The 22,847-nt window shown below is 44.1% G+C and overlaps 1 protein-coding gene across 5 annotated transcripts in view; it reads left to right on the top strand.

Moving 5' to 3' along the window:
• Arid1b (AT-rich interaction domain 1B) overlaps nucleotides 1-22,847 on the top strand; it is a 366,765-nt gene that overhangs the window by 95,128 nt on the left and 248,790 nt on the right. For all 5 annotated transcript variants that reach the window (XM_085687826.2, XM_085687808.2, XM_085687811.2 and 2 more), the window contains exon 3: nucleotides 11,794-11,943. In XM_085687826.2, the coding sequence (XP_085543952.2) occupies nucleotides 11,794-11,943 (150 nt within the window). The remainder of the gene's footprint in view (nucleotides 1-11,793; nucleotides 11,944-22,847) is intronic.

The following is a 22,847-nucleotide window of genomic DNA, read 5'->3' on the forward strand; positions in this document are numbered from 1 at the left end:
ATTGGAACTTAGTCCAAGCCTGCATATTGGGCATGCCCAGTGTTTGTACATGCTGTCCCTGAGGGGAGGGTTATGTCAGGAAACACAAATGCAGACATTCCTTTAGAAAGGCACCTGTCTGTCTTAGCAGTATTTTACTTTGGGGAGTCGCTTTGTCCCATTGCCCTGGATTTAGTTCCTGAGACATGTAACATGAGGGGCCGGCTTGTTGGGGTTTCTGTCCCGCCCGGTACCCCACAACCGGCAAGTCCCAGAGAAAATCAATCACACAGAGATCTCTATAAGTTATAAAGCTGATTGGCCCATTAGGTCAGGCTACTTATTAGCTCTTATAACTTATGTTACCCCATTATCCTTATCTATGTTAGCACATGGCTCTGTACCTTTCTCAGCTGGGCAGGTTACATGCTGTCTCTTCAGTGGTCTGCACAGGAATCGAGAGAGAGCTTCCTGTGTCCCAGAATACTCCCAGTCTCTTTGCTCCACCCCTACTTCCTGTCTGGCTTTCCCGCCTATACTGCCTGCCTGGCCAATCAGCGTTTTATTAAAATATGATTGACAGAATACAGACAATTCTCCCACACCAGAGACAGAGCTGTGTCCTTTCTAACAGTGGAAGGCCATCCTGAAGGTGAGGAATTTCTGAGCGACTTGAGTATTCTTTATACTGGAGTTTTTGAGACTAAACTACAACTTATTTGCTTGGGTAGTACCTTGTGTGCTTCTGGTCTAGGATAAATTGTGCTCAATTATAGAGTCAGTCATTCACACAGCCAGTGTTTTCTGTGAGCGTCTGCCATTTGTATACCCTGGCCAGCATTAATCAGCGTCCTCCGGCATTACCTCATCGTGGTTATAATTGGTCCTTGTTTTGCTTATGTGTCTCATTCTTGTCACCTGTTACTGTTACTCAAGTCCTTTGTTTTCTCTCTTTTATTTATGTGTTTGTGTTTATTGTGTGTGTGTGCTTATTGTATGTGTGTGTGTGTGGGGGTGTATACTTGCCACTGCGTTTGTGTGTGGTTCAGATGGCAGCTTATGAGAGTTGGGTTTTTGCTTCTGTTACTCAGGTTCCAGGCATTGAGTTCAGGCCTTGGTTCCAAGTGTCTTTATCTCTGAGCCTTCTTACCAGGCCCCCGCTTTCTCTCTGCTGTTGGTGGATAGCCAGTCCTCTGTCCAGTTTCCTCTTTTTAGGCCCGGCTTAGCCCATGTTCTTGGAATCCCTTTTCCCAGCCTTCATCTTGTGGGTCCCTTCTCTGCTGTGGGGCTGTGTTGTTGCTCAGTGTCTTCTGTGCTCTGTTCCCGGCATGTGCTGTGGCTGCCCTGCTTACATTATGTCAGTGTGCCAGGGTTTTCCTGCCCCCATTTGCAGGCTCTGGATGGTTCTGTTGTCACTTACATTTGTATAAGGAACTGTTGGATATTTGTGTAATGAGGAGTAGATGCTTGGGATAGCAAGACGTAGGTGCAGACTTCCACTCTGAGGGCACTGTGGTTAGACTTACCAGAATCTAGCATGGTCAGCTGGGGGATAATAAGACATAGGTGCAGACTACCCTGAGGGCACCATGGTTAGTCTAACCAGAATCTAGTGTGGTCAGCTGGGGGATAGTAAGACATAGGTGCAGACTACTCTGAGGGCACTATGGTTATCTAACCAGAACCTAGCATGGTCAGCTGGCTGCGGATTCTCTCTGTGAGTAGACACTGAATCTATCCTGTCATGGATTGTTGCAGGGTTCAGTGAAACTACCTGTGTGTAGCACTGCCATGGTCATGGATGCTGGTTTTCAGTGAAGGAAACTGACATCAATGGAGAAATGAAATAATGAGGTGTTGGGTAGTTAGAACTGCTAGAGACGGTTCTAGAAAAGAGTTGGTTAGAGCTGACGAACTTTATACTGTGTTTTGTGTCACAGTTTTTTTTTTTTTTTCCTGAGAGAGTAGAACATAAAATAAGGTTGTGATATAAAAATGTTAGCAGAGGACCCTGCAGGGATGGAGAGGGCACTGGCGAAACTCCTGCTTTTCCCCAGGCTAGCCCTGGCTAGCAGCAGGCTCTGTCCCTCTTGTAGGCAACTGCCCTGGTCGGGGTCTGTGCAGGTGACTGTTGGACCCCCAGGGTTCCAGAGGTGTGTTCAGTAGCTAGTTCCTACACACCCAGTTCTTCCTAAGTTGTTACTGTTAACTTCTGTTTTTTAGAAATCTTGTCGTGAACTCTGGGTAGCATTCGTAGGTCTTTCTCTAATTCTTTCTGCCAAGCTTGGCAGAAGCCAAACGGCCTGGAGCTTTCCTCACAGCAGCTGGGCCTTAGAGTCTGGTGACCTAGAGCCTGGGCCCTCATGCAGCAGCTGGGTCTTGCTCCCCAGGCAGTGACAGTCAGGTCCCTGGGATGCTTTGCTTGCAGGGAGCCATCTGGAAAAGCAAAGTAAGCCACAGCCTGCCCGTCTACTCATGTTCGCACCGTACCACACACGCTCCCTCAGGGTCTGTGGATGTGAACCGTGGAATTCTCCTGCTTCAGCATCCTGAGTACTAGGATTACAGGTTCTAGTGTGTATAGTCACCTCAGCTAGATTGTTATTTTTTTCAATTTAAAAAATGTAGTTCAGGGGTCTGGAAAGATCTTTCAGTGGGAAAGTGTTATCTAAACACGAGGACCCGTTTCAGATCTCTTCCACATACATATGAAAAGCAAGAGATAAAAACTGAACTGGATGTGACCACACATACATACCTGTAATCCCAGCACAGAACAAACTGCATTTGTGGACTGTAGAGTGCTTGTGTAGCATGTGTGACCCCCAGTGTTTCATGAACCATTGGTGTGACTCAGACCTGCCACTCCAGCACTTCTGGGATGGGGCAGCAAGATCAAAAGTTCAAGGTTATCTTGGTTCGAGCTGACTTTGAGGCCAGCTTGAATACTTGAAATATGTCAAGAAAGAAAAAGACAGAGGCTGCGCACCACTGACTTTCAGCCTCTGCTCGCCGCTCTCCTTGTCTCACCTCTGATCTCCTTCTCCCTGTTCTCAGCCCTGGACTGAGCTTCCTGGCCACCTGCTTTGGCCTTCAGTCTACTTTGAGACTCGAGGAGCCAGCCACGCTTGGGGCCAGTCTGGTTCTCTTCGTTGTGTTTTCGGTGTTCCTTTCCACTTGTACATTGTCTTCGTCATATTTGACACTTCAGGTGCGTGCTCGTCCCTTAGCCCGTGGCACATTTAGATGCTGTACATTTCAAAGGCCATATATCAAACACGGCAGTATTTAAAAATTTTCAGTTTTGAGATAGTGCATCCTTTTTTCTGCTGATTTTGTACGTATCTATCTCCTTTTCATGAGTGAATGGTGGCTAAAGAGGGTGTGGTGTAGAAACTCCCTGGTCCTTCCTCAGTGAGCTGGAGGCTGCAGGCTGCAGTCATGGGCCTGACATCAGATCATCCATAAAAACAAAACAAAGATCGCTTCTCGGCCTTTTGGCTAAAATCATGTGGGACATCAAATGGGACTCTATAGAAAGTTTCTATGTCATTTAAAAATAGAAAACATGAAGCAGCCTCAAAGACTATAACTAAATACCACTCACAGTCACACATACAGGTGTACGTGTCCACTTATATAGTGCGTATACATCACACACACACACACACACACACACACACACACACACACCCTTTGCCCCTGTGACCAACAATGCTGAAGGTATTATAAGATCTGCAGTGATTCTGTCTTTCCTCCTGTTCTCTGGCTGACTTCCCTTCTGAGTAAGGTGCCAGCTGCTGCTCTATTGGCTCTTTTAAAATTGGTGGGCTCTGTATCCCCAGTTCCATTCAGGAGTTATCTCAGAGAGAACAGCCTTTTAAATTAAATATTCCTCCCACGTGGTCCCGTCACACAGCTACAAGGCTGACATTGCAGCCTCAGCAAAGGTTATCTCTTGAAAATTCCCAGAGATTCCCCTTTGGCGCATCCATGTTGGCAGCTGGGTTTATGTAGGAAAGTGGAAAAGTTCTTGACTTCTCTTCCTGTGCTATATAAAGCTAGAATCACTTACAGAAGGGCAGGGGGAGCCCACAGGGGTCACAGAATTTTCTGAGTCTCAGTGTGGTGAGCAGAGTCTTCCCATGTGCCTGTGAGCAAGTGGGGGCTGTGAGACCCTCAGCACACTGCGGCCTGCCTTTGGTTTTGAAGTCTCTTACGTGTGTGCAGAGTGTGATCACAATTTATCTTATGTATGTGCACACTGTTATCACACTGCTGGTCATAGGTGTGTGTACACTGTTATCACACTGCTGGTCATAGGTGTGTGCACACTGTTGTCACACTGCTGGTCATAGGTGTGTGCACACTGTTATCACACTGCTGGTCTCATGTGTGTACACTGTTATCACACTGCTGGTCATAGGTGTGTGTACACTGTTATCACACCGCTGGTCATAGGTGTGTGCACACTGTTATCACACTGCTGGTCATAGGTGTGTGCACACTGTTATCACACTGCTGGCCATAGGTGTGTGTACACTGTTGTCACACCGCTGGTCATAGGTGTGTGCACACTGTTATCACACTGCTGGTCATAGGTGTGTGCACACTGTTATCACACTGCTGGCCATAGGTGTGTGTACACTGTTGTCACACCGCTGGTCATAGGTGTGTGCACACTGTTATCACACTGCTGATCATAGGTGTGTGCACACTGTTATCACACTGCTGGTCATAGGTGTGTGCACACTGTTATCACACTGCTGGTCATAGGTGTGTGCACACTGTTATCACACTGCTGGTCATAGGTGTGTGCACACTGTTATCACACTGCTGGTCATAGGTGTGTGCACACTGTTATCACACTGCTGGTCATAGGTGTGTGCACAGTGTTATCACACTGCGGGTCTCATGTGTGCACACTGTTATCACACTGCTGGTCATAGGTGTGTGTACACTGTTGTCACACCGCTGGTCATAGGTGTGTGTACACTGTTGTCACACTGCTTTGACTTTGGGTTTTCTACTTCTTGAAAACAACTTTTTGCCCTCTCACTAAGAAATCCTGTTTTGCTGGGCAGTGGTGGCACACGCCTTATTCCCAGCACTTGGGAGGCAGAGGCAGGTGGATCTCTGAGTTTGAGGCCAGCCTGGTCTACAGAGCGAGTTTCAGGACAGGCTCCAAAGCTACACAGAGAAACCCTGTTTCGAAAAACCAGAAAAGAAATTTGTGCTTTATAGATTCGGAAGTACCTGTCAGAGTTTTGGCAGTGATAAAGTAAGAAAGCTCTCCAGCGAGACGCCTTCCTTCTGAGGAGATGAGCCCAGGTGTGTTTTCTTGAGCCAGCACTTTCTTGGATGGAGATAACGAAATTTCCTGAGGAGGTGGCACAGGCCTTTCTGTTTTCTGGTCGCCTGTTCTGTGAGTGTTTGTCCAGATGCCTTCGGAGCCCCTTCTCTTGCTGCCCACGTGATGATTTCCAGGGAGCATCACTTTGTGGGGCTGTGTTCTATGTTCATGCATTGCTAAAATGACTGCACAAGTTCGGGGAGTGGGGAGAACACATCTCATGTTGTGAAGGGCTAACCTTGTTAGCTGAAGTGTCAGCGCTTACCCTCAGAGCATGGCTGCTTTCCCCTATATAAATAATAAAAAGGTCCGCAGGCTCCTCAGTGGACTATGACTCATGGAAGACAGTGGAATGCCTTCCGGGTGCTATCTTCACCAGCAGGCAGCAGCAGTTAGTAGTCTTGACCACTGGTGCCCTTTGCTTCTCTGTCTTACCAAATTTGCATACATAGGAAACTAGCAGTCTCTCTCTTTTTTGAAATTTACTTTTAATTTTTGTGCATTGGTGTTTCACCTGCGTGTATGTCTATGTCAGGGTGTCAGAATTTGGAGTTATAGACAGTTGTTAGCTGCCATGTGGGTGCTGGGAATTGGACCTGGGTCCTCTGGAAGAGCAGTCAGTGCTCTTAACCACTGAGCCATCTCTCCAGCCCCTGATCAATCTTTTTATAACTAAAATTTCTAGGATAAAAATTACTACCCTATGATACACATAGTTTTAGCCTTGGAGCTGAATGTTTCCCTTTTGTGCCCGCGTTGTATCTGAAGACAGTGCGGACTGTATAGACCTTGGTATCGATGTCCTCCATAGCAACATGGGAAGGAAGTGTTAAAGCAAACACATGATTAAGGTACTTGAATGTAAAGCTACAATTATACACTTGATGTTAACTTTGTACACAGTAAGACTTTTGTTCAACCTGGGTTATTACAGAGGTAAATATTTCCCTGCCAGTGAAAGTCTGCATTTTATGGATCCTTAAATAAAGCTTTAATTGGTAGATGTGGGATGGAAGGTGGAGCTTGTACCCTGAGGTGGGAGAGGAGACTGGAATGTTAGTGAGGGCACCTTTTAAAGGTAACAAGGAGGGGCATCCCATTCTTCTACACAGCCTGGAGCCTTTTGCTTCGAAATCATTCATGCTATTTTAGCCATTGTAAGGACTAACTTACCAGAATTGCTTTCAATCAAGAGACAGAGGCCTGCAGAGAACAGGGGTTTGTGATCTGGTAAAGGCATTGGCCCTTTTTGTTGGTCATACATTTATTAATCTAAGTCTGTGCATGAGTTAGGGCACATCCATGGAGCTTGAGTTCATTATGAAAATTAGAAGATTTACCACTTTGTAAAATAGATAATAATGTTGCAGAATTGCTGTCCAGAAGAGATGGTGTGGGCAGGAAATACAAGTGAATGTAAGAAGGGTCGAAATCAATCCATGCTAATAGATTCATAGTGGTTATTAAGAGTAAACAGAGGCTGTTCTGGACATGTCCCTGACTCCTGGAAACTGAGGTTACAAGAGACACTATCATTTAGTTCCCACAGCCGTAAAGCAGGTTCGCTCTGAGTACGTAGTTCCGACCTCCTGTTCATTTGCACTGTGGTTTGTTAAACAGAGAACAGTTGCACCTAGAGTAAGCCCTGAAATTTCGTAGGCAGTGAATAACTGTAAAGTAAACCCAAGCAATATAACGATAGGTATTATTTCATATGTTTCTATCTGTAAAATCTTATGTTGAGTGTACCGTGCTAAGAAAGCTTAATAACAGATTTGTCATTTAAAAAAAGGCTGTTGCTAGTAATAGACGAGAGCTTTTCATTGTTTCACCAACACAAATGTAAATCTACTGTATGGCATAAAAAGCTTAAATTTCTTGCTGAGGGGTTGGGCGGATGGCTTGCTAAACCATCCCAGTTATGTTGTATTGTTTTTGAGTTGGATAGCAGTGTTTGTGGTATAGAACCTTCTGGGAGCCAGGGAACAGACAGAAGTGGGGGTGGGGCCCACAGCAGCCTGAGATACCTGGAGCTCCAGTACCCTGCCTCCTGTTGCATCTTGGGTATGAGACCTCTTTGATCCAGGAATGCTGTGTCAGGGTCTCCTAGCTCCAGCTTAATCTCTCTCTCTCTCTCTCTCTCTCTCTCTCTCTGGGGTGTGTGTGTGTGTGTGTGTGTGTGTGTGTGTGTGTATGTGTGTGTGTAAACTTGGCTTATTGCACCGTGTGGGTGATGAACACAGCACCTTTGTTGATGACTTTTTCTTTCCCACACAAAGAACTGATTTGAGGAAGTTGTGGAGTAGTCTCTCCTTAGGTGAGCCTTAGGACAGGGTCTGTTTTCTTGTGAGGAATGAGCACCTGGGTTGTTTCTCATTCTCAGCTGGGGACTTGGATTGAATGACTGCTCTTGTTAATTCCATTGCCGGCCACACTCTAGTCTGTGCGGACATGTTGACACTGTAGCACTCTAGTCTGTGTGGACATGTTGACACTGTAGCACTCTAGTCTGTGCGGACATGTTGACACTGTCGCATTCTTGCTGCAGCTGCTTCAGCCAGCCATCAGCTGAGGGTCTGGATTTTTTGCTGTGTGAGACTTTTAGTTTCTCTCATGCATGGAAAATATTTGACATTTCTGTGAACTCAGAATCCAGGAGAGCTTGTCTCACCTGAGTGGAGCTGTTGAACTGAAGATGTTTTCTGTAGTTTGACTTCCTGTTGTGTAGATTTTACCTGGGAGGGACTAACTCTACTAAGGAAAAACAAATTACAGAGATTTCTGCTGTTAAAGGTAAGTTGCTACAGTATACTTTCTATTGACTCTTAGAAGATAACAGTGTTAAATAATCAGAAATAAATTACATTTTGTTCTACAATCATGAAAAAGTCATTAATCAGGTTAAGGATTTGATAACACTGCCATATTCTGTAGATAATTTTTGTACACACATGAACCCCCAGATTTTTATATAAAACAGCATTGTTTATTGCTTTGCAGTTTGTTAACTTAAGTCCTGGATCAGAGGCGCACAAGGACTCCTCGTTTTGTCTGTAGTGAGAACCAGTGTGTTCAATGGCACTGTCATATTTTGACTCCCCCGCCTTTTTAATGAGTCTGTTGATGGACTTTGAGTTTTTAGACTCTTCTAAATTTTCAGCAGGCAAAATTAAACTCCCAGCCATGCAAATGATGCTTACTTGCTTCATTTTTTCCCCTTAAGATAAATAAATACCTAGAGACATAATCCAAGTAAAGAAGACGTAGCTTCTGTACACTTTGTGTCCTACCTTAGAGGCCTGCATTTTTATTTGAATAGAAGTCCTGATTGTTTCAGTATGCCCAGTTGCTCTCTAACTTTCGTTACATGAATTGTACACCTGAAAAACACCCTTAAGCGTCTATGAGCAATCTACTCAATAGTCAAATAGAGCCTGCCACATAAGCAAGGCAGGAAGGAGATGCTTGATATGTGTATCAAAATGTCTTACCAAACAGTAAAAATGTGAGGTCAACAATCTAGATACTTTTTCTCTATTAGATGTAGATGTGTATTTTTATAATATTTTCGGTATGATTTATATATATTACAATGCCCAGATTTTAAGTAAGCATGTAGTTTGATGCATTTTGACAAATGTCCAAGTATCCATGAAACTATCTACAAATTAAGGATAGTTTTATCACTCCCAGAAAGTTCCCAGTGTCTTGCAATCTGTTACCTTGATTTCTGTGGTCTAAGTTTGAACCTCATATGTATAGTTTGGTGTATTGAGTGTACATGCATTTAGGATTCTGTTTTTATTTAAACATTGTTCTTGAAGTGCAAATGCCAAACTGTCAGCCTCACTTGCTTGTCAGTCTGTAATCTCAGTTGATTCCAAACATGGTGAGAACAAGTGAGAGTCCCAGGACCCTGAGGAGTCAGCATGGATCTACAGGGAGTTCCTCATAGACACATCCTTTGTCACTTGGGCAGTGCTCGTGGGCTTCTCAGGCCTAGTTAGCACTGCAGGAGTGACAGAGTTACACTGGGGCCCTGATGGCCAAGAACTGAGAAGGAGACAGCGGCTCCTGGACTTTTGGGGTCTTTGTTTTAAAATAGTGCAATTTCGTTTAAGAAGTCTGCAGAAGCATGCAGTGTTTGAAAGTTCTACTTCTAAACTGGCCAAAACAAAACCAACTGACTATTCAAGAGCTGAGAGCCTTCGCTTCAGCCTAGGAGTTACTTATCATGGTGAGAAGTTGGTTCTTAAAGCAGCGCTTAGGGAGCAGTTAATGCCACATTACAGCTTGTAGTTCAATGAGGAGCAGCAGCCTTGATATGAACACCTTCATCGCGTCCAGTTTTACAGCTCACATGGTTGACAAATGATGGGATGGGCCATACTTGCTGTCGTGTAAGACAGAGGCCCTCTCCCAAATACCACTTCCATAGTGTGTGTGAGAGTTTCCATACACCATGGAGTCAACATATTAGCACAAAGCTCCTCGGGGGGGGGGGGTTGCTGGCTGTGTTGACTGAGGCTTGCAGTCATCGTAACACAGGCAGACATGTTATCCTCGCTGCTTCAAATTGCACAGAGGTGCCATGTGAAATCCAGATACCAAATCAGACATGTGAGCATTGAATGGGGGGGGAGCACACGTGGTCCCGGTGCAGGTATTCTAGTATGTGAAGTTCAGCTACATGTGAAATCCTGCTTTAGATACCAAATCAGACATGTGAGCATTGAATGGGAGGAGCACACGTGGTCCTTGTACGGGTATTCTAGTATGTGGAGTTGAACTGTATGAGCAATTTTTGGTTTAACACTGTTTCGTTGTAAAATATCAAACTAAAATAAAGCAAAGATTTCTTTAATGTTATTATTATTATTATTATTATTATTATTATTATTATTATTATTTTAAACTTGCCTTGCCTTAGCAGCCTAGGCTCTGTATGTGAGAAGCCTGTGAACTAATTTGACCATATTTTCTGCAGTTATTGCAGGAAGGTTTTAGAAAATAATTGACCTGGGTTGAAAGGAACAGGAGCATTGGCTTTTTTATTTTTTATTTTTTTTGCATTATTTTCCTTTGATTCCATTGTATGTGCTGTGAACTTGTGCATTGTCTTGGAGATAAACTTTTTAGTATTAAATATTATTTTTTCACTTTTTTTTTTTACTCATTAGAATGTTTGTAGATAATTTGGCTCTTCAATGTGGATCTGGTCCTTTGGTTTCTGAAATGTGTGGGCTCATGGGGCTGAAGTTCTTGGAGTTCTCTCATGGACCATATTGTGGTATTATTAACAGGAGAATAATGTCACTATCCTTAGCAGCTGAGTGGGTCTCACTGCCTGATCTTGTTTTTCTTTTTCTTTCCTGCTCTCCCAATTGGGTTGGGGTTGGGAACACACACACAAAAAAGACTAACAAACAAACAAACAAAAAACCCCAAAACCCAACAACTCTATTAGGTGTGTGGGGATCACTTTGAAGAAAATACAGTCAGTGTTATATTTTTTACACAAGAGAGGACTTTCCTCTGAGCAGTGAGTGACTTAGGAATTTAGGTGGCAGGGCGCTGGAGATAAGAAGAATGATTTCTGCTGTCTGGATCTAGCTCTGGTCTTTGCAGTGTAGGGTTCTTTGTTATTGCCTGTTCTGTCAGCTATGAAATCTACCCTCTATTGGATGGACATCTGTCTTTCAGGAACACACATTGGGCATGGTATTATTTGATATAGTTAGTATCTTCTATGTATGCATTAGCTTTCCATTACTAAGACAAAGTCTGAGGTAATCCTCTCGAATAGGGAAGCAGATTCTTGGCTCCCAGTTTTGAGGGCACATGATTGGCTGGCCCTGTGGCTCAGCGTCCTTGATAGGCCGCACAACATGGCGGGAACACATGCCGGAGAAAAGAGCTCACTGCATGGACAGCAACAGAGATGAGTGTGCAAGGGGTTGGAGTCCCACTGTTCCCTCTGAGAGTGCCCCATTGTCCTGCAGGCCTCACAGGAGCTCCAGATTTCTGCACTTGGGCCTTTGAGACACATTTAAGACCAAGGGGTTTTATTTGATGGCAACGAGCACACTTTCCTTATAGTGTATTAGTAATTGGAGGTGCTGACGTCATCAGCTCACATCTGTTAGAGGCTGAAAAGCGTGTTCAGCACACCGTGTACCCGATCACAGCCTTCCTACAGTGTGAGTGAGTTAGCCTGGACTGTGTGAACTCATCACGAGTTTGCTTGGGGGGTTTGAATGACCCCTACTCCTAGACATTGATACCTGATAGATGTCACACTGTCTGTTGATGGTATGTGACAGAAGCAGAAAGTCAAGTTATGAGAAGAGCTGTAAACCACTGCATTGTGTCTCCCTTCACACGATGGCGTCAAACCCCTATTCAAGTTCATTTACTTCCATCTCTTCAGTCCTCATTTGCTTCGTTTGCCTTTCTTACAGATGCCGCCGCAGTATGGACAGCAAGGTGTGAGTGGTTACTGCCAGCAAGGCCAGCAGCCATACTACAACCAGCAGCCGCAGCCCCCGCACCTCCCGCCCCAGGCCCAGTACCTGCAGCCCCAGTCCCAGCAGAGGTACCAGCCACAGCAGGTGAGCGTGTCTGCTGCCCCCAGGTCCTGTTTTCTCCTCCAAGTATGTGTTCAGAGGCTGACTGTGCCCTGGAAATCCTCCTGCCCTTTAGGAGTTATTGGAGGGGGATGCTTTGTGTGTGTGTGACAGGGTTTTTGTGTATAGCCCTGGCTGTCCTGGAACTAGCTCTGTAGGCCAGGCTGGCCTTGAACACCCAGATATTGACCTGCCTCAGTTTCCTGAGTCCTGGGATTAAAGTCGTGCATCATCATGCTGCAGGAAACAGGGATCTAACCCTTCTTCTCACTGCTGCCTCTCCTCTCCCCACTGCGTCCTACACAGTGAGCTGAAGACTGGGAAGAATAACTTGCAGTAACTGCTGGCATTCCTGACTAGTGGCAGCAGAGAGTTGTCACTCAGGTCACGTTCATTTGTGTTCTAAGTCTTTCTACCTCGGTGAGGCCCCACAGGAGGGTTTGCAGGTTATGTGACCCTCCTAGCCGGCATTTTATCTTGGCCTTTTCAGTCTGAATGTTAAGGGCCACAGCATGGAGCATGGTGGCCTTGGAGCTTCTCTTGAAGCTCAGTCATAGTACACTAAGATACGCACAGAATGGCCAGCCACCATCCTCTAAATAGCTTCCTGGTCTTCCCTTTTCTGCCTGATTTCCTCCCCTCTCACCTTTGATCCTCTGCCATGGCTCTCCTGAGTGCTGGGACTGTGCACTGCCACCACGCACATCTAGTTTCTGGTTGAACTTAGACGAGTTACGGACTTGTTTTGGAGGCAGGGAAGATGATGGCTGAGCAGGTAAAGGCACCTGCCTGTGCCTGGTGAGCTGAATCCAATCCCCAGGACCCATGTGGTAGAATGAGATCAGACTCCCAACGTCTGTCCTCTGACCTCCACCTGTATGAGTACTCACAAATACATAAATGTAATAGGAATGTAAAAGTATTTGTTACTGGGCCATATAGTTCAGCTTACATAGTTGAGAAAAATAGTATAAGGTGCATGCATATTTGTTTGATTCTGTGTCATTTGTTTTAGACTGTGGCTCTTGAGGGGAGTGAGATGTGGGCAGCTGAGAGCCTTGCTCTGCGCCCAGCTGTGCCCAGTAGCGCTCCAGTCTCCTACAGAGCACATGCCTCCTTGCATGCTAACCTTCTCCTCCATCCTCTTTCTTTTGTGGGATGGGTGTGGTAAGGAGAAGGAATATATGTGACACAGGCTTCTTCATCTAAGGGCTTTTTGATGGAGTGAAGATTTCAGACCTTAAATTAAATATGTAAACATGTAGAGCTTAATTTAAAAAATGTGTTGTCTTAATTTTATATGTGTGTGTGTGTGTGTGTGTGTGTGTGCGTCTGTGTGTGTGTGTGTGTGTCTGTGCAGTTTGGTACACATGAGTGCAGGGGAGTCAGGTCTCTCCTTGAGCTGGACTTAACAGGTAGTTGTGAATGCTATGTGGGTGCTGAGAATCTAATTTGTGTCCTGAAAGAGCAGCAAGTGCTCTTAACCATGGAACTTCATTTTAATTGAGTGCATTTTAAAAGCATACCCCCCCCCCCGTGCCCCTCTCCCTGTGCAGTGGAGATGCACGCAGGCAGATCACTCTGAGTTCGAGGCCAGACTGGTCTACAAGAGCTAGTTCCAGGACAGGCTCCAAAGCTGCAGAGAAACCCTGTCTTTAAAAACAAAAGTATATGCAGGGATTTGTTGAAGTTCATTGCCACATGACTTTGATTATAAAACTGTGAAGGGTGTTTATGGTTTTAAGCAAAGCAAATTAGAGCCCCTAGAGAGAATGAAGCTGGCGTCTAGTCCTCCTTCCGACATATGTATGTTTTAAATGCTTGAGCAGCCAGTCTGGGGTGTACAGTACTTTAGTTATTTCATCTTGCTCCTACTAGTGTGTGAACATTTTGAAGCTCTTCCGTATCCATTCCTTTAACTGAGAGGGACTGGCACTTGGGTTTTTGTTGTAAGAAGACTGCTTGTTTGTTCCTGGCTGTTCAACCCCAAAATAATCTCACAGAAACCATATTATGTGCAATACTGTTTGGCCAATAACTTAAGCATATTTCTGGCTAACTCATATCTTAAATTATCCCATCTCTATTAATCTGTGTATTGCCATGACGCTATAGCTTACTGTGTAAAGTTCTGGCGTCTTTTGCCGTTGGGTTACGTGGCTTCTTTGTGACCCCGCCTTCTTTCTCCCAGCATTCAGTTTAGTTTTCCCTGCCTAGTTCTACTCTGCCCTATCAGGCCAAGCCAGTTTCTTTATTCATTAACCAATAAAAGCAGCACATATACAGAAGGACCTCCCACATCAGGTTTTGATAGATGAAGTTACAGGCTTTTGTGAGGGCTTCCAGAACCTTATTGAACTTATCTATGGGCATAGGATCTTTGTCATTTCGTTGAAACACTCAAGTAGATTGCATTGCTCATTTTACTCTCGTGTGCTAAAATGAGTCTCACAATTGTCTAACCAGTTTGATTAAGGACTCTGAGTACCTGTCACTTCCTCAGGACCAAGCTCCAATTTCTCTTCCTTTATGAAGAGTTTACCGACGGCTTCCAGAAGATGGCAATTTGTCAATTCATATCCTTCATATTTAAATATTGACAGTGTGCCACAGGTAGAACCTGTTTTAATGAATACTGTTTTAATGTCCTTAGTTTAGGGATTATTTTGCTGTTATCACTGTCCTTTTATTGATCTGAATACATTGAAGTATATGTTAAGAAATACTGTATCTTGACTATGATGGCTTATTATAAAAATGGTCACTTAAGGGGGAAGGGACTGGGAGAAGAGGGAGGGGACACTTTGGTCAGAATGTAAGATAAATAATAAACAATCAAAAAACCTAAATAAATATATTGTTATTTAAAAGAAAATGATTCCTTAAAATATGTATTCTGGGTAAAACCACAAATGTCAGGACTTTTTTTCTTATGTCTTTTTGTTTGTTTGTTCGTTTCCGTTTTGAAACAGGGTTTCCCTATCTTGCCCTGGTTGTTCTGGAACTTGCTCTGTAGACCAGGCTGGCTTAGAACTCAGAGATCCATCTGCCTCTGCCTCCAGAGTGCTAGGATTAGAGATATGTGCCACCACCACCCTGATATATTCTAACTCTTGAGCTATAGAATATCTGAATATTTTTAAAGTTTAATTTGATATCTATAGATCATCTTAAAAGAAAAAAGAGAAAAGTTTCTTGGCATCTTAATTATCTCTAGCTATGTTACCGCCATACCACCCTTTGCCAGACAACCATACTATTATAGATATACAGGTACATGCATTTATGTATGCATGCTATATACTTATATTTGATAGTGCATGGTATGGTGCATCTCCTGTCCTTTTTTATACAATTGAAGGTGTACTGTGATACCATGTTTATTTTTTTGTTACTCTGTTATCCACTCACATAAATATATTTTCTCGAATTTTCAGTTCTTTATAGCCTTATTGGGTTTTATAGACATATAGTATATTTAATCAGTTCTTTTTAATGACATTGAAGTTGTAATTCAAGCAGTGTTGCCCTTACAACCTATGTGTGTATCATCTGTTAAGCAGGCAACAGTATCTGTAGGGTGATTTGCACAGGTAGCACCGGATGTCAGAGGGTGGGTGTGTTTCCTCTTTCTCTTCCAGATGGCTCCCTGGGGAGGCCACCTTGTTGACAGAGGTTTCTGTCCCACCTGGTCCTGTAGCCATTCAGTCCCAAAGAAACACACAGAGGCTTACATTAATTATAAGCTGTTTGACCTATTAGCTCAGGCTTATTATTAACTCTTACATCCTACAGAAATGCACAATTCTTGTCTGTGTTAGCTACTTGTCACCTTTTATCAGTGAGGCATTCTCGTCTTGCTTCCTCAGTGTCTGCATGATGACTGCAGACTCAGCCTTTCCTCTTCCCAGAATTCTCCTGTTCTGGTTGCCCTGCCTATACTTCCTGCCTGGCTACTGGCCAATCAGTATTCTATTGAACTAATACAGGTGACAAATCTTTACGGGGTACAGACCATTGTCCCACAGCACCATCTCAGTTTGTATACCATTTCCATGGATAAATACTGTCCTGTACTTGTTACCAGTGTCTCACGTGGATTTCTGGGAGGTAGTGCCGATTGTGTCTGTATTTAAAAACGTTTTTGTTTGCCTTTCTCCTGGTCTGTAAATTCATGTCTTTTAATCTTGGCTTCTTCCAATTTGGTTTTAAAATTGATTCATAAAAATTGTCTGCCTTTTGGTAGGCTCTCCTGGAACACAATACCCCCCTCCCGTGTGTGTGTGTGTGTGTGTGTGTGTGTGTGTGTGTGTTGGTAGGAACTGGTTTGTTTTTATTGTAGGAGTGGAGGGGGTTGGGGGTACTGTGAGATGGCTCAATTGGTAAAGGTGCTACTCACTATCCCTGATGACTGTGTTTAGTCCCCCAGAATCCATATGGTAGAAAGAAAGACGTTATTTCCAAAAGTTTTCTACTGACCTCTACATGTGCACTTTTGTGTGGAATGTGTGTGTACACATCATCAGAATAAACAAAGGGGCATTTCTAACAAATGAAATGGATAAAGGGTGAGAAGTCCAAATTTTGTGTTGTAGCCTGGAGACCTAGAAGGGTGCTGGCGCAGGCATGGTCTGAATGGAGTCTGCTTTCCCTGTGACTTCTTTGAATCTGGCCTCAGGATTTGGATGATAGTGTGGATGCTGATACTGGGGAGGGCAGTTTACTTGATTCAAGTCCCCAGCTAACTGGTTGCTTTGATCCAAAAGTACGTAAGTTAACTTCTGCAGCTGTCTCCCCTCTGTAGCCTGGAGATGTCCCTGCTGTCATTTGCTGAATCCCCTGAGATGTGTTGAGTTTCTTCCGGGTTCCTTTCCATTTGGCTTTCTATACTGTTTTCCCTACCACGCTATCTGCTAGTCGCATATCCTCAGTTCTCTCTTCCAGACTTTTCTCAGCTCTTTGTTTTGCTGTGTAGTTCAGACTTGCCTAGAATCTCTGTTCCCCCATCTTTGCTGGGGCTTTGGGCATGTGCCCCCATGCCTAGACTAAACTTACATTTCTTACTGTTTTCCCCCAATGAATTTGTCTGTTTTTGTTGTTACTGTGGTTGTATTTTTCCTTTCTTTATGCATTTTTCTTTGGAATGGTTAGTACTTAAGAAAATAGAAAAGAACACGGTGTGCAGTTGAAGCCCATTCATAGAAGGCCGAGGGCATGTGATACTGAGTGTGTCTGTTCAGTTTTCTGTGCTGCAGGCCGGGGGAGGATGCTGGCCTAAGGAACTAGAGGAGCATCCTGGAAGGAGGTTGCTAATAGTACCTGGTGTGGTGCTTATGGGGGATTAGGGAATGAGAATCAGTCCTCAGTCAGCTTCTCTCAAGGTCCTGGGGAAAACTGGATTATTAGATATTTTCACAACTGGCAAGAGGAATCAAGTGGGACAGAGATGACACTTGTAGAGAAGGGGGTACAAAGCCTCCACCTGCCTGTCTTCTCCTTCACACCTGACTGCACCGTCTACTGGAGTCCTCCTGTTCACCCTTCTTCACAGCTGACTGTACTGTCTGCTGGAGTGCTCCCGTTCTCCCTCCTCCTTCACGCCTGACTGCATCGTCTCCTGGAGTCCTCCTGTTCACCCTTCTCCTTCACACCTGACTGCACTGTCTGCTGGAGTCCTCCTTTCACCCTTCTTCACACCTGACCACACTATCTACTGGATTGCTCCCGTTCACCTTTCTTCTCCTTCACACCTGACTGAACCTTCTACTGGAGTCCTCCCGGTCACCTTTCTTCTCCTTCACACCTGACTGCACCTTCTACTGGAGTCCTCCCGGTCACCTTTCTTCTCCTTCACACCTGACTGCACCTTCTACTGGAGTCCTCCCGGTCACCTTTCTTCTCCTTCACACCTGACTGAACCTTCTACTGGAGTCCTCCCGGTCACCTTTCTTCTCCTTCACACCTGACTGCACCTTCTACTGGAGTTCTCCCATCCACACTTCTTCTTCACACTTGACTGCACCATCTACTGGAGTCCTCCTGTTCACCCTTCTCCTTCACACCTGGCTGTACTGTCTACTGGAGTGCTCCCGTTCACCCTTCTTCACACCTGACTGCACCATCTGCTGGAGTGCTCCTGTTCACCCTTCTTCACACTTGACTGTACCGTCTACTGGAGTGCTCCCGTTCACCCTTATTCACACCTGACTGCACTGTCTGCTGGAGTGCTCCCGTTCACCCTCCTCCTTCACACTTGACTGTACCGTCTACTAGAGTGCTCCTATTCACCATTGCTTTAGGCTGTTTAAATTTCCTTTATGTTCTTCCAAAGCACCCCCTCCTTTGTCTAGAAATGTTCCTGTGCCTTTCCCCTGTTTCTTCCCCTTTTGTTGCTATTGTAAGTCGTATTCTTTTAAGAGTTACTCTTTCTTACCGCTGCTGTGTGGGTGTGAAGCTCATCCCCTGTGATGGCAGTAAGCTTTTGTCAGTGCTATACTCTTTCTAGTTACTTGGTTTTCACAAAAATACTTATTTTTTTTAAGATATAAATTATCATCCAACTTTTTTTTTTTTTTTTGCCTTTCTGCATCCCAGCTTTTCTTTCTGTGTTGTTGGTGGAAACTGGCAGGCTAGTTCTCTTAGCTCTGGTTAGATGGAAGCCTGTAGCCTTTCACTGTAAATGTAATCTTCACCATTGGTCTTCTTTTTTTGATAGCTGCCCATCATTGGGCTATGGAGGGCCTCCCCTTTCTAACTTGCTGAGGTATTTTTTTCATGATGGAAATCGAAATTTTCTTTTTCTTTTTCTTTTTTTTTCCTGTTTGTTAAGTGCTTCTTTTTAAGTATAATTTGTTTCTGATGTAAGAATGTCTCCTCTGGGGCTATTAGACAAGACAAGGTTCTGGAATAAACAGCCTCAAGACACATTGTACACATGTGTGCATGCACACGCGCGTGCACACACACACTTGCACGTGCAGACACACAGTTGGATATGCTTTCCTGGTGTCTGTGGGCTTCTTATTCTAGTGTTGTGAATGAGACTGAGCTGTGATTACCTTCTAGGAAATCTGATGTCTGTGGGGTTTTGTGAGAGAATTGCAGACTCACTGCTTTTCTAGCTCTCTGGAAGGATGGTCTACTCTTAATCTTTTGCAAAAATGTCTGTAAAGCCATATCAAAGGCTGTAATTCTTAATTTTTACTCTTTATTTCTCCCTTGAGTTTTAAACTTGTTATCTTGTTTTTATGTGTGATTATAAGAGTTAATATTTTCTAAAATCAGTTCACATGTAAATATCTTATACATATGAATTTAGCTATTTTATTTATTTTATAATATTAACAAATTCATAGTCTTTATTAGAATCATCTTTGTAATACCCAGAGCTAAGGCATTCAAATTGATATTTTTCTTTTACTCTTTTGTTGCCATGAATGAATTTTCCATATTAATGGACTCTGATGTTTCCATCATGTGTGTAAGTGCCATTGATCATGTCCCTTATTTCCCTCCTAGCCCTGTCCCCTCCCAGTTCTTAAATCATTTATCTTCTACTTTCAGGTCATCTATTTAAGAAAAATCATTTCTGGTAAAAGCTTTCCCAGGGCATCCTTGGTCTTTGTCTTTTCCATTAGTGTGTGTGTGTGTGTGTGTGTGTGTGTGTGTGTGTGTGTGTGTGTACACACATTGTGTTTTGCTCCCAGTAGGGTCTTGCTTTCTGTTTTTCTGATGTGGTTTCTTTTTTGTTTTGTTTTCTGTTTCTGTTTTTATCATTTGCACCCTTAACATATCTGAACCCTTTTAGCCAAGATGAGAGGAGTTCTTCTAAGTACTGTGTTAAGTATTCGCTCCAGTTGATGTATATTGCATTTGTCTTTTGTTTCTGAAGATCGTCTGGGGAGTCCTTCAAGTCTTTGTTTGCTGAAAGAGTTTCTGTGTTGTTCAGTTTTGGTTCTGAGCCAGTTTCCTTAGAAGGGTTGGTTGGTCTTTGCTTGGCCTGTGGTTGCTAGTCCCGATTCCCCCTAGGTGCTAGCCTTCTATGGGTTCCGGCCACCTGGAGCCATGCTTCACCTTCGTTTTGTTAAGTTTCTCTTTTTCACGTGTTCTAAACATACCCTGGAGAGAACTGTACAATCTGCACACACAGTGCCGCGACCGTTTGCATCACTGATGGTTGGTAGAGTCAGGTCAGTGTCCAGCGCTCTCCACCCCAGTCTCGTGTCTTCCTGAGAGTATTTCGGAGTGGAATCAGGACACACATCACCTCCAGATAGTGCTGTCATCTCCAAGTACGAAATCCCTTGTCTTTCCATCTGCTGAGCTAGCCCTGGTGGGATACCAGCATTCGGCCCTAATGCATATATAGGTTTGTTTCAGGCAGAATTTAGACAAAGGTAGCCCACTGATTTAGTTCTTAACCCTTTTATAAGAACAGCTTTTCTCCTCTGCTGACTCTGCGCCTTAGTGTGTGGGTAACTGGGCCATTGTCCCATAGAGTGTCTTTCTGAGCTGTTTTATCTTGGCGTGGCTGAACATGTTCTTCTGTGTCCTGTGTTTTGTCAGCAAGGTCCACTGGCATGAAGAGCAGCACATGTTTGTGGTTGCTGTAAGTCATGGCTCTAAGAGTTCCTGCCCAGCTCCCCTTCAGAGAATGTCCTCTGAAGTTCCCTTTGCTTTACTGCCTGCCATAGTTCTTGCTCTCACCTTGGCAATGACTACCAACCAGCGCTCAGAGACACTGAGATGCAGACCCTCCTTCCTCCCAGACTCCCTCAAGCTTTCTCACCCACTACATCAACGAGTCTAAGCCACATCTTGCGAGGCTAGTTTGGTACCCATCATTACTGACCAATGGGCTGCACATCCTGTGAGTTTATTATATCACGTGGACATAATACTTGATTGTCCCACAATTGCGAAGCCAAGATTGATTAGAGGGTTTGTGTAGTACGCCTCTGGGACCACTTTAAACAAAATTCTCCTCCTGCGGTTTTGCACACCACAGGAGCAAGTGTGAATTTTGACCAGACACCCTGGTAGTGGTCAGCCTGTGGCTGCTGAATCTCACAGGGGCTGTGCCTTTTATTCCTCCTGCCTCTGCTCCAGACCTGACTCTTCCTTTTCTCTTGTTGGTCCATACACTCTTAGCCAGTGGCTTTTCTTGGTCTCCTACTTTGTTCTTCATACTGTACTCCTGTTGCCTTCATCTTACCTGTGCCTTGCACAGTAACCATAAAGAAGCTGAACTCTGCAGCAGAAGCCGGCTTCTCTAGCTAGGCTGATTTCCTGTGCTTGGGAGACCAAGGATGAGCAGAGGTGTCTGGGGCAGTCCAGATGTGTTGGTCAACAATCACATCTCCCTTGTTGTTTGCTGTAAGTTATATTATTTAAAACTGTATAAACACAGAGTGTTGATAGCAGATAATCCAGAAGGCTCACTTTTTCTATATATTTTTTAAAATAAAAGATATAGAGTTTCTATATTTAGTCCAAGCTAGCCTCAAATTTAGGATACTCCTGCCTCAGCCTCCTGAGTGCTGGGATTACACATACCTTCTACTGTACTTGGTTTAAGTTTCCCATTTTCTAGTGAAACTTTTCTAATCCCTCTTTTTTTCAATTTAAAGAGTGTTCATAGTTAAATAAAGCCACGTTTAGAATTTCAAATAAGCCAGAACAATATGCCAACTATATGGTAAAAATGAAAGAGAAGTTTTATTCAGTGTTCCTGTGCATTAGACAATGCTCAGATGCAGCCATTAGAAGCCCGCTGCAGCTGTTTGATGATCGTGTGGGGTCTCTTTGGTCTTGACAGAACAAGAGGCGAGCTGGCAGGAGCCTTGTGTTAGCACGCCTTGTATTTCCAGCAGGATCATCAGTGTGGTATCCTCTGCTAAGATGATAAAATTCTCAGTAAAGCTGTGCACAGTCTTTGGTTAGTACACCAGGCCATCTCCTTCCTAGGAATGTTAGTGCATACTAAAGTGATTTCAAGAACACTTTGTTCCTCTCTGCAAATAGACTTGGTTTTTAGACTCAAACAACTAGCTGTTGTGTTGCTATTCGGGGTTAATGTATGTGTGTTCGGTTATATGTATTGTATATGTACTGAGGATTGAGCCAGGGCCCCACATATGCCAGGCAGGCATTGTACTAATTGAGTTATTTTCCTCATCCGTGTTTTACTTTTGGTTTTTTCTTTAAGTTACGCAGTTTGGAGCTTAGACAAGCCTTGAACTCTCAGTCCTTCTGTTTCAGCCTCCTGAGTAGCTAGGATGATTGGCAAGTGTAGGTCACTGGGCTCTGGATGTTTTTAGGTGCTCATGAGTGCCGGGATTTTTTAAGTAGCCTGGGATGTTAGGCACTGTTGTATCAGTGTGGTATTCTAATTCTGCTTCCAGAACCATACCCACTGAATCTCATTGTATTGATTTGTTAATATTATTTTATTTATGACTTAATGTGTGTATTGTGATGTGCCTGTGAGCGTAGGCAAGCACACTTGCCCCTGTGCCCCTGTACAGGTCAGAGGACAACCTTGGGAGAGCAGTTCTTGTGGACAGTGAACTCCAAGACTGGACTCAGATCTTTGGGCTTAGTGGCAATCACTTTTCTTGGGGCCGTTCCTTGAATTTCTTTACTCTTGTAACAAGTAATTGTTCACCTGACATCTTGTCAGTGCGTGCACGTAACAGGTTTCCTTAATATTGGAAAAATAGTTTGCTTTACCATATACAAAAGTTAAAAATCAGGGTAGTCCCTGGTATAGCCAACAAAGGACAGCAAGGCATTTCTAGCATGGACTCATGTTTCCCCAGTTAAAGTTGCAAGGGACTGAGAGAGGCAGAAGCTCCTAGCCTTGGTGTATGTCTTAGGAGGGATTTTTA

Source organism: Myodes glareolus, chromosome 1 (genome assembly GCF_982192425.1).
Source record: "Myodes glareolus chromosome 1, mMyoGla1.1, whole genome shotgun sequence".
Classification (NCBI taxonomy): Eukaryota; Metazoa; Chordata; class Mammalia; order Rodentia; family Cricetidae; genus Myodes; species Myodes glareolus.